The sequence below is a fragment of the Danio rerio genome, chromosome 13 (genome assembly GCF_049306965.1).
Source record: "Danio rerio strain Tuebingen ecotype United States chromosome 13, GRCz12tu, whole genome shotgun sequence".
In the NCBI taxonomy this organism is placed as follows: Eukaryota; Metazoa; Chordata; class Actinopteri; order Cypriniformes; family Danionidae; genus Danio; species Danio rerio.
The window spans coordinates 49,235,001-49,247,500 of record NC_133188.1 but is presented as its reverse complement, the minus strand read 5'-3'; the positions used below and the strand labels follow the sequence as shown (position 1 = coordinate 49,247,500).

Below are 12,500 nucleotides of genomic sequence, written 5' to 3'. Positions count from 1 at the left end.
CCACTGTCAGTTCAGGTCTACCTCAGAATTTTGGCGAGCAGGGGAGAAGGAGGGGAGCGAACAACTGTTGTCAGTCGACACAAACCATGAGGAGACGCATGAATTTATAGTTTACAAAGTTAAAATGCAAAGAAATAAACAGTTATTTAATGTCCTGCTACATATGTTATTTGTAATTTCATATACCGATAACCAAAATTTATATCGCTATACAGATAATCGTGTTCATATAAACACTATAAATGAGGACTTCTCCCTCAATCCCCGGGTCTGAATCATAGGTCTGAATGCAGACTCAGTGCAGCAGGTCTCTTGCCCTGTCTGTTTTAACCATTAGCTCTGTTGATAATCTTGAGGGTTTAGCCGAACAAAGCAGCATGACGATGTGTCTAAATGTGAACAAAGTCCTGATAAAAGACAACGTCCACCATTCTCCAATTCTCGTACTGCTCTCCCGACAAAAATACTTGCGGCACACAAACAGCTTTGCAGTATCGGCCCTGACAGCATCACGGGGAAAACATACAACAAGCCCTGTGAATCATGGAAACAAACGCATACGACCCTTCATGAACAGCTAAATACTGTGTGCCGTGGGTCCGTGTCTCACAGTTTGGCACTGGCAGGTCTGTCTTGCCTTAGGAAAGCACGCGCAGTCATGAATAATTAAGAATCAGGATCTTCTCATAGGATAAGAAAATTCAGCTATGAATAATAATGAGAAACTGATGCGTCATCTTTTTGCGCTATGTCGCTGATTTTGATCCGCCCCAAAAATCATTTTAAACCCGGAAGCTGAAATTAGCAGACAAAAGCTCAAAGTTATCCCACAATAAAAGCTAACAGGTGCTAACATTGTCCTAACTGATGCTCACACAAACAAATCTGTTATAATATGAAAAAAAGTACTCGAGGGTTTCGTGAACCTTTAAGGTGCATTGTTGAGCCATTATATTTTGAGCAACTGAAATAGACAAGAGGGTGACTTCAGGGCTGGGCCATATCTGTCTAGTTTTTCCCAGAATTCTCCAGTGTTTTACAATTCTATTCGGATATCATCGCCTAAAGGTGTTTTCATGTATTTCTCCAGTATTTTTAATCTTTCTATAAAGGGTGGCAAATGCAATACACATCAACAAATAATAACTTGACTTCTAGTTAGGAAAAGTGGCAGAAAGTGGATTTTTCAGATGAATCATCTGTTGAGCTGCATTCCAATCATCACAAACACTGCTGAAGACTTACTGAAACCCACATGCACCAAAGATTCTCACATAAATAAGTCAAGTTTGGTGAAGGAAAAATCATGGTTTGGGGTTACATTCAGTAAGGGGTGTGCGAGAGATCTGCTGTTATGTCTAAAGTTTATTTATTTATTTGTTTTGTTGCGCATTGCAAGTGTCTTTTTCTTTGTCCCGCCTTCTTGTGTTGTTTTCTGTTATTCCATAGGCTCCCACTTCTACTCACAGTAGAAGTCTGATTGGCTGCTGGTTGCGAAGGCCTATATAAAGGAACTTTCGGCAGGGTTCGGGGAGCTCATTTGTGGTGCGACGGTTGCTGGGAATGAAGCTCCTGGATTTTCCCCCTCCAGCCGACAACCAACATTTAATCTTGTACCATTGTTCATGCGTTCAACTTTTTGAGAGTTTGAGCTTGTAGGAGTGGCCTGCCTATTTACTTGATTACTTTTGACTATGTTTATGTTAAGGGAGGAAGGTAAGCTGTATTTGTCTTTAAATATTTAAAGGTAATTTAGTTTATTTACTTTGTAGATTCTTTTGTTTGTTATTTTGGCCTGTGGCCACCCTGAAGAGATTCTCATTTAAAATGACTATTTTCTATAATAAATCTATTTAGTTACTCTCAACCAAGTTTGGTTGTCGACTGAAGGGGATCTGTGGCATTAAGTTTTTGTTTTGTTTGGGAAATCCACCACCCACAAAATTATTATTTTTTTTATTATGCTCATGTTGTTTTCCACTAGACTTGGGGCGTAATATCTGCAGAGTTGAAGGCAACATCAACAGCCTGAGGTATCAAGACATTTTGTGTTGCCCATTACATTACAAACCATAGGAGAGGGCAGATTGTTCAGCAGGATGGGACTGCTCCTCATACTTCAGCCTCAACATCAAAGCTCCTAAAAGGAAAGAAGGTCAAGGTGCTCCAGGATTGGCCAGCTCAGCCAGCAAACATGAACATTATTGAGCATGTCTGGGGTAAGATGAAGAAGGAGGCATTGAAAATGAATTCAAAGAATCTTGATGAACTCTTGGAGTCCTGCAAGAACACTGTCTTTGCCATTCCAGATGACTTTATTAATAAGTGATTTGAGTCATTGCAGAGATGTGTGGATGCAGTCCTCCAAGCTCATGGGAGTCAGACACAATATTCATTCTGTTTCCACTGCAGCATGACTTTATATTCTATACTGGACATTATTTCTGTAAAGTGACAAGACTTTTGTCTAAGCAAAGTCAGACCTTACTGTCCTAATGAAATGATTCAAAATATAAAGGCATGATCTTATTTTATTTTGGTAAAATAAGAGTACTTTAGAGGCTTTTGTCATTTATATTAGCCACTTCTGATCCCAAATGAACAACTAGAAGTCAAGTTATTTGTTGCTCCTAAAACTTAAATAAGTGACAAGACCTTTGTAAGATAGAGTATCTTTACACACATCTGCAGAAGTAACTGTAAAAATCTGTGGATTTCTGCACAGGACTCCATGCGGGCCTAGTCAAAATGTTCAGTAACGTCCTAAAATCTTTGATGTTTGGTCATTTTTAGAAAATACCTGTAAATAAAGTTGGAGAAAATAATAAAACCGAGTGGAAAGAACTCTTTGAGAGCACTGTACCTTCTTTAGCAGTCTGCCAAAACTCAAAAGCAACACGAAAGGCCTGAGCCACTGTCAGCGTCACCGCCTGAGCCTGAAACAGATGGGAAAAACGGAAGAGCGCTTTTAAAACCACATTTTTTTTGCGTGTATGGAGAGAAACATGGTGCTCTGATGTCAGTGTTTCTGTCAGAGGAAGTGTGGTCTTAACGTATAATGCTATATATAGATGAGAGGAAAGACAGGGAGTGTCTCACACACATGAACACAAACACTCACCACTTTCCTCTTGGTGCAGAGATACGCGTGACATTCCAGCGTCTCGTTGCGTTGACTCTGAGCGATGTAGGCAAACACTTTATCATGCATCTTATCAGCTGTGCAGTACGATATCCTACACACAAGACATGAGACAAGACAAAAGTGTAAAGATTTTCATATTTCTAGACTATTCTTGTAGCTTTTTCATTCGCTACCTTTGGATTTACAGTGAGCGAAATAAGTATTTAACACAGTGGTCACCAAACTTGTTCCTGGAGGGCCGGTGTCCTGCAGATTTTAGCTCCAACCCTAATCAAACACACCTGAACAAGCTAATCAAGGTCCTACTAGGTATACTTGAAACATGCAGGCAGGTGTGTTGAGGCAAGTTGGAGCTAAACCCTGCAGGGATACCGGCCCTCCAGGACCAGGATTGGTGACCGCTGATTTAACACGTCATGTTTTTTTTCTGGGAATAATATACTGCTCTAAAAAACGAAAGGGAATCCTAAAATAACACATCCTAGAACCGAATGAAAGAAATATTCTTATTAAATAACAAAAATCAGTCCAAGGCACTCGAAAGATGTGGAAAAGTTAGAAATATGCCTTTATTCACATGGCTTATCTTTAAAAAACATGTGTTTCGGCAGAGAGCTGCCTTCATCAGGGTAACCGTGATCAGGTGCGTCTGGAGTTTCAGTCACTGCGCGTTCGCGTAAATGGAAATGCAGGATTTGCAATTGCATTTAAAAATGGTCCAGGATATACTTCCATACGCCCTAGCCATACGCCTTCAGGCTAAAGACACCCCTACCCCTTCACGAGAACGCGCAAAACGGGTAAGGGGAAGCGCTAATACCGAGTTAAGACTGCATGATTTTAGCCCCGATTTTGACTTGCTGACAGCTTGAGAAATCACCAGCAAATGCCTGAAATCACAGGTGCTCGTTCACGCGAGTAAGAATCACACAATGTGAACTATCAAAGACTGAGCAATGCCATAAAAAATGTCACAAAAGAAAAAAGTTTGGGAGAAAATGCTAAGTCCCTTCAAAGCCAGGTGAGCAAAATAAGTACATTTTCTACCCCACTAAAGGCTTCTTTCTCATTATGTACTTAATAACAAAGGATGTACGTGACCTCGCGTTGTTTCCATGTCAACCCGTCAACGTTGGGATGTAAAAATAAGGGATATGCCCACCATAATAAGGGATTCCCCCGACCCCCCCTTTAAAAAAAAACCCAAACTACTAAATATGTTAATTTGGAGCTTTTTAGTTGGAAATAAACAGTAAAATGGTAAGTAATATGTTTTATTATTATTTACAAAAGAAAAAATAAATATTATACATTAGCAGCAAATACATTAGCAAACAGTTTAGCTTATTAACATTAATAGCTATTATAATGAAATAGAATCAAATCGCATTAGCCGTTTCTTCACTGTCAAAAGGCAAAGAATGAATGAATGATTTATTTAGATTTTTTTCGTTTGATTACATTAAATAACAGAGGTGTCACTTTAAAAATGCACACATTTTACATTATAATGAAAGCATTCGACTGCTTTCCTAACTGTTTATGCTCATTTAGGACGAAATTACTTGTGTTTGAAAAAAAAAAACTCACCAAGATCGACATCTTTAGATATTATTATTATTATTATTAATTATGTGTATATCTGTTTAAACACGCACCCAAAACCCAGACTTTTGCTCCGATTCAAATCAGGAGTACAGAATCCATTTGGGAAACAGTGTTTATTTATCACTATGGAGCGCGTCAGCTGACAGTCACGCAGCGCTATATGACTGTTTTGAGGATTGCATATGAAGGGGTGACGGCACCTGTAATGAAAAGAAAGGGAATCGCACCGTTTTTATGTTTATTTCAAAGTGTTTTCCTGCCTAAACAAAGCGAAAGCACAGAACTGACTCGCATTTAAGAGCAAGGGGTGTCCCCTGGTGGTTCAGCGGTATGGGTTGCGTATAGGGAGGCTCGGCTCTTTAATGTTTATTTAGAGAAAGACTGAAAATATGGGAGAAATACGGGAAAATACCTTTAGGGGATCATAGTGAGATAGAACTGTAAAATACGGGTGAATCCCGAGAAAAACAGGAGGGTTGACAGGTATGGATCCTTCCCTTTTTAAAGTCATCCATCTTGCAGTATAAACGCTAGCCCAGATAGTCATGCAGTGTGAAAACATCTGTGATGCCACTACTTTGAAAATCCTGCAGTCTGAATAAGGGGTAGAATTGGAATTGGGCCTTAATTATCAATAAAATGAGATAAAATTGAGATTGATGAGAGTTTGTGTCTTTTTTGGTTCTTTAAGGATAGCAGCACATGATCAAACCTGACCCAATATTGAGCTTCAGTGAAAGCAAGAAATGGAAGTGAAGATGTTCTCATACTCACTTTCATTTGATTAGCAGTGCCATAAAACCTAAAATATTCTGTTTGAATGAAAAATAAAAATAAAAAAAGATGAAAATGTAAATGAAAAAAAGAGGAACAACTCCAGATGTTCTCCATTGAGCATAACACACCCACAGTCCATCATCCACAGCTAAATCACTTTACACACACACACCCAAATATACCAGTTCTGCATTCAGCACTCAATCAGCACTATCCTAACATACCACACACACACACACACACACACACACACACACACACACACACACACACACACACACACACACACACACACACACACACACACACACACACACACACACACACACACACACACACACACACACACACACACACACACACACACACACACACACACAGGATAGTTTCTCTATGACTGCACGCATGCTCTCTGGTTTCCTGTTGACAAAGTGCAACAAACTTATAAACTCCTCCAGTACTGATTTCCCCCCTTAGCTTTGAGTGACAGCTGGCTCAGCCTTTGAAAGTACAGCACACAGCAGTGAGGGGCGGGACTAATGATGGCCATTATCCTGTTATATTTCAGACACACACACTCTTTGCCTGTTTTATCAATTTTGCCAATGATATTACCTATAAAGCTGAAGCAAAACTGTTGTGCACCTGCGATTAACACATAACATGGTTTCATTTCTGAATGAATCCACATTTGAATGAATCAGGTGAATGGATGTCTTTGTGAAGACATTTTGTCGCCACCTACTGGCAGTTTTAGTTTCTAAGGGTGTGTCTGACGCTGTTTTGTGTTGCAGGAATGCCGGCTGAGCATTTGTTTTTCTGTTGTTGTCAAAGAAACCCTTTTTCCCCATTCCAATGCGCTACTTTTCCATCGTTTTTCTATTTTAATGCACTTTCAGGATGTGTGGGACTTAGTATTTGGACTTTTATATGCAACAACACTTATCGATGTCGAAAAAAAGATTGAGATCTCGATTCGACCCCCTAGACCAGTGGTTCTCAAACGTCTTTCATCAAGTACCACCTCAGAAAAAATTGTCCCTCCATGTACCACCAAAATGAGCAGTTGAAATACAGTAGCGTAGTAGGTCTAGTAAAGCATCTACAACTCTGCATAGTTAAAAAAACGTGGCAGATTACCTCAGAAATATAGGCTATATGTTATATTTGGCATATTATATACACAATTTTTTATAAATTTAGAAATACATGTAGCATGTACATGACATTTCATTCCTCCGCGTACCACTAGAAGGAAGCCCGCGTACCACTAGTGGTACACGTACCACAGTTTGAGAACCACTTGCCTAGATGATCTTAATCCAGCGTTTCTACGATTCTGTCAATCTTATTTTCAAGTTCAGGAGAGAAGCAATGGTGGCCGCCATTCTTTTCGATGTTTCACACACGTTGCTCAGCAACATGGACACCTCCAAATGACGTTAAAAGAGTCACATACTGTTTTTACAAGGTATAATTCACCTAAAAATGTCAGAATTTTCCAATAGTATCTGGATGCAGCCTTTTTGATGCAAGCTGAGATTGCATCACTCAGTGAGCCCATTAAAAAGCATTGGATGCAGCTCAGATTGCACTGCACCAGGTCTGCATCCAGACCCCTCTCCAATTTTCACTGACATCGATGTCAGTTCCCAAGCAGTGGACCAATCAGAAGAACACTATTCTGATATTGATGTGAAATAATAAGAATAAGCATGTTTGATTGTGTTGCAAATTGTTATTTTAATTATTGTTAAGCCACCAGCAAAGTTGACAGAGCTGACATTTTCCCAATATTTTACGCTTTAGCTAAAGATGCTAACTTCCAATCAGATACCACATGGCATGTCTGAAATACAATTGTATGTATTTACTCTATTTAAAGGGTCACGGAACACCAAAACACATGTTTTGAGCTGTTGACAGTGGTATATGTGTCCCACACTGCTAAAAACACTATTAGGACACCTATATTTCACTAAAAAGTGTAAATTGGTTGTTTTTGCGTTATTTCAAGCAAATTCGTACTTCCGGTTTGAAACCAATTTTTGAAGCTGCGTCACGGGCATGAGATAATAGTGTGTACTCCAGTGTGTGGACTTAACGTACCGGAGTGTGTCTTATTACGTCTTACAGTGTGCTGCATTAATGCATGAGTAAAGCTTGGTTCAAACCAATCAGCGCGCTCTATTTTGCAACTTCATTAATATTCATTAGTGTCACTGTGTTTAGATGACAGAGACGCCACGTTGTATTGGCAAAACAAGCGTGAAGTGTTGCTTTTATAGTTTGCTGCAGTTAAGTTTTGTTTTCATTTTCTATCTGTGAGAGCTCAGCTGGACTCACGTGTGGATTAACAGTGTACGCGACGCTCGACAACAATAACTTGCGTGTCTAAGGAGGATTATTGTTTACCTGAGAGCTGTTCTCATCTGCAAATGCTGAGATCCGGATTCGCTTGTAGTCTCCTCTTAATAAAGACGCGGCTCTAGTTGCTGGTGATTGTCCTGTCTCTACAGATTTGGTAAGTGAGCGACCAGCGCTCTTTGTTTATTCAGTTTGTTCGTATCGAACTAACAATTGCACCGAGTGTAAACATGTTAGCACCACAACCAAACTTTAATCTCGTGTAGGGTTTTTACCGCATTTAGTGACGGGAATAACACACGCGGCTTTCTGACGCTACCTGCCGTGTGCATCTAAGTTTCCGGGAAATGCTGAGTTTTTTTTTCTCTCATTCGCCGTGCGGAATCAAACATTGTATGAAAAATACACGCTTACAGCAGTTCCTCGAATCAAATATCTCATTTGTCGCGAGGGGCATGACTGAATTGCCTGAATGAAAGAGCCAAACTGCAGTTAAAGTCCACCGTTTAATAATTTGGCAAATAATTCGACTACAGATGTCCATGTAAACACAGTCACTTTGTCCCCTGTGTTTGTGTGTTTTGACTCTGAAAGTCAGTGTGCCCAAATAGACACTCCCACACCATCCCTCTTTTCTTCCTCCGACACTCCCCCCTAAACAAAGCTGGACACGCCCACTTTTCTGACTTTTTCCAAAGTAGAGGTGTGAAAACACCCTGCTGAAACGAGGGGGTTTCATGGCCCTTTAAGAAGCAAATAAGAAGTTCACTGAAATTTTAACAATACCAGAGTTGACGAATAAATAATCTCCTATTTGTGTATGCTAAACATGTACAAATGAACAAGAGACAAATTACGACATGCCTCAATGCCGTTCAGAGAGTTACTATGAAATATAATTGCTCCTGCTGCAGCCGTGGTACAACAGCAAAGTTCCTTGATCATTACGCCAGAATAAGAGTATAGTTCCTAGTCATGTCGGCCTAGAAAATAGCAACTTTACATTTTCCATCAGTCTTAGGACATGATGAAACGACACAAAAGTCAAGCTTTAAACAGGAAAATTATCAAAAAAAATGTTTTAAAATTTTGAAGAAGATGCTCATGGTCTAATCCAATTCAATGCTCTATGCTAAGCTAAGCTAAAAGTGCTCAGACCCAAAGATCGGCTGAATGAATTTAAAAATGGTAAAACTAAACTGATTAACTCTAGAGCAGTGCTTCTCAAACTGTGGTACGTGTACCACTAGTGGTACGCAGGCTTCCTTCTAGTGGTACGCGGAGGAATTAAATATGTCATGTATATGCTACACACATTTCAAAATTGATCAAAAATGATGTATATAATATGCTATAAATGACATATAGCCTATATTTCTGAGGTAATCTGCCTAGTTTTTTTTTTACTGTGCAGAGTTGTAGCTGCTTTACTGGGCCTACTACACTACTGTATTTCAATACTGCTCATTTTGGTGGTACTTGGAGAGACAATTTTTTTCTGAGGTGGTACTTGATGAAAAACGTTTGAGAACCCCTGCACTAGAGGATTACTACAATGAGCCAATTTCCAAAAAATGTGGAGTGTTCCTTTAAGTAGGTGCCTGTTCTTATGTGTAAAATAAGGTTTGCTGTACCAAAATACAAGCATCATTTTCTCATTCCCTGCTTCTTTTGATTTTGGGTTGAAATGAAAGCTCATGTTTTGATGAGGATTGCCCAGCTGGTGTAATTGGTGTGCAGCGAGGGTCTGGTGAAACCCCTCATGTTTATTCATTACTGTCAGCACAGACGGCGTCTGAGGATCCAATAATAGCGGCGGTCTCAGGTGAGGGTCAGAGAGTGTCTGTCGGAGACACTACAGCAGATCGATGGAGCATCTTGACAATAACATCTCTCTCTCTTTGTCTGTCTGGAGGAAAACACAGCAGTCTGCAGCTCACACCATTCTGAATGATGGACTGCAGGATTTCAGAGCACAACAAAAAGCCTTTTCTTTTTTAATTAAATAAAAAAAAACTGTTTCTTTAGAAGTAGTTTGGCACATGTTAGTAATTAATTACTATGGCCAGACAATGTCCAGACATTTATTGATATTTCTGTGCATAATTGTGTAAAAAAAAAAAAAAAAAAAAAAGTATGATTTTGAGAGCACAGCAACAAAAAATTTCGGTCTCACTTTATTTAGTCTCCACTTTCCTTACTAATATGCAATTCCCTCTCTGACTCCTCCACTAACTACATTATAAAAATAAATAAATAAAAACAATTACTAATGTTTTGCTTCTTACACTTTCTTTACATACCTGAAACTTGCCTAAAGCACTTATTCATTGTTGCTCTCATAGTTGTGTGAATTGCTTCCTTGTCTTCATTTGTAAGTCGCTTTGAATAAAAGCGTCTGCTAAATGATTAATGTAAATGTAAATTTTAAGTGTCCTTAACTGTTATGTACTTACTTCCGAATATAAATGTAATGTACTTAATGTGTTTAGTGCTTTGGAGAACACTTGTAGTACTATTGAGGTGGGATCATAGACCTTAAAAAATATGGACATAGTATCCATGATGTCAACCATAGGTTTCTAAAGAACCCAAAAGAAGCTACCAGTAGGCGTGGCCAACCACCGCTATTTTGTTCGCGCATCATCGCACCAACCAGGGGATACCAAACAAGGGCGAAGAGGCGGTGCGTGAGCAGAGCTACAGACAACCTGCTGGCCACAGCCATATCACCCTGCAGCCCAAGACCGGTTACTCACTGAAGCTAAGCAGGGCTGAGCCTGGTTAGTACCTGGATGGGAGACCACTAGGGAACACTAGGTTGCTGTTGGAAGTGGTGTTAGTGAGGCCAGCAGGGGGCGCTCAACCTGTGGTCTGTGTGAGTCCTAATGCCCCAGTATAGTGAAGGGACTATACTGTCAGTGGATGCCGTCTTTCGGATGAGACGTTAAACCGAGGTCTGACTCTCTGTGGTCATTAAAAATCTATCCAGGGGATACTCTATCACTGTCTTTCCACTCCAACAATTGCTGGTGTGTGGTGAGCGCACTGGCGCCGTTGTCCTGTGGCTGCCGTCGCATCATCCAAGTGGATGCTGCACACTGGTGGTGGTGTGGAGAGACCCCTCCTCATGATTGTGAAGCGGTTTGGGTGTATGGCCATACACAATAAATGCGCTATATAAATACACATTACATTACATCTTGCTCTTACATCCAGACCCCCTTAAGTGGTTTTGTTTGAAAGTGTAGAATCTATATTTTAAGCACATATGCATCACTTTGGTTTTATTTTACTGTACAAAAGTTATTTACACTTAAATACACAGAATTGTAGATACCCGAGTAGGGTATTTTACATTGGTTAATTTTCATATTTTTCATATGACACATGTAACTTATATCTTAAATGAAAAAAAATAACTTTTGTACAGTAGAATAAAAACCAAAGTAATGAATATTTGCATAAAATATAGATTCTACACTTTCAAACGAAACCACTTAAAGGGTTCTGGTGCAATGCTAGCCCTTTAAATCTTAAAGCGAAAGTCGATGACGTCTTGGACCCGGTAATAACGGCTTGCTCTTTATACTGTAAAATCACATCGATATTTAATTATTGATCGTGGGCCACAAATATGGTTATTGTGATCATAATACGATTAATCGTGCAGCAATAAAAGCAAGTCCCCCATATAACATAAATAAAATTTATATAAGAACTGAAATAATTGTTTAAAACATTTGCACACTAGTCTATAAAATGACTGTATTTTTTTTAATGAATAAATATATATTTACGGTGAGGCAGTGGCGCAGTAGGTAGTGCTGTCGCCTCACAGCAAGAAAGTCACTGGGTCGCTGGTTCGAACCTCGGCTCAGTTGGCATTTCTGTGTGGAGTTTGCATGTTCTCCCTGCCTTCGCGTGGGTTTCCTCCTGGTGCTCCGGTTTCCCCCACAGTCCAAAGACATGTGGTACAGATGAATTGGGTAGGCTAAATTGTCCATAGTGTATAAGTATGAATGAGTGTGTAATGGATGTTTCCCAGAAATGGGTTGCGGCTGGAAGGGCATCCGCTGCATAAAACTTGCTGGATAAGTTGGCGGTTCATTCCGCTGTGGTGACCCCGGATTAATAAAGGGACTAAGCCGACAAGAAAATGAATGAATAAATGAAATATATATTTACTTAGACTCAATGATGGGCTAAGAGAATGCAGATTTCCACGCACTCAAATTTCATGTGGGCCTTTGGTATTATTAAAATTGAAAGTTTTTAATTAGCTTGTACCAAAAAACAACCGCCTGCATTGAAACGCGTACACAAAATTTTCAAAACAATTACACACAAAGTGATATTTGAGACCATTTCCTCATATACCCAAGCTTTATAGTAATAGTCTACAAAACCACGAGCGCATAAAAGATTAACGTTTTAAAGGTCTCCTAAAGTGCTTTGAAATAATTTGTTTAATTTTTGTTTTTGTAATTTTCACAATGATTTGCTTTCATTAAAAAGCTCTCCAGCAATTTATAATAAATCAGAAATATTTACAGTTTCGAAAATAAATAATAATGATCAAAAAAGCACTGAGTATTTTGAA

The 12,500-nt window shown here is 39.4% G+C and overlaps 1 protein-coding gene across 4 annotated transcripts in view; it reads right to left on the bottom strand.

Annotated features, from left to right (window-relative positions):
• Positions 1-12,500, bottom strand: part of ldlrap1b (low density lipoprotein receptor adaptor protein 1b) — an 88,601-nt gene that overhangs the window by 26,087 nt on the left and 50,014 nt on the right. For all 4 annotated transcript variants that reach the window (XR_012388701.1, XR_012388702.1, XM_021480671.3 and 1 more), the window contains 2 exon segments: positions 3,122-3,236; positions 2,864-2,936 (listed from right to left, as the gene is read on the bottom strand). Coding sequence is in view for 2 of the 4 variants with exons in the window: in XM_021480671.3 (XP_021336346.2) it covers positions 2,864-2,936; positions 3,122-3,236 (188 nt within the window). In the remaining 2 variants the exon portion in view is untranslated.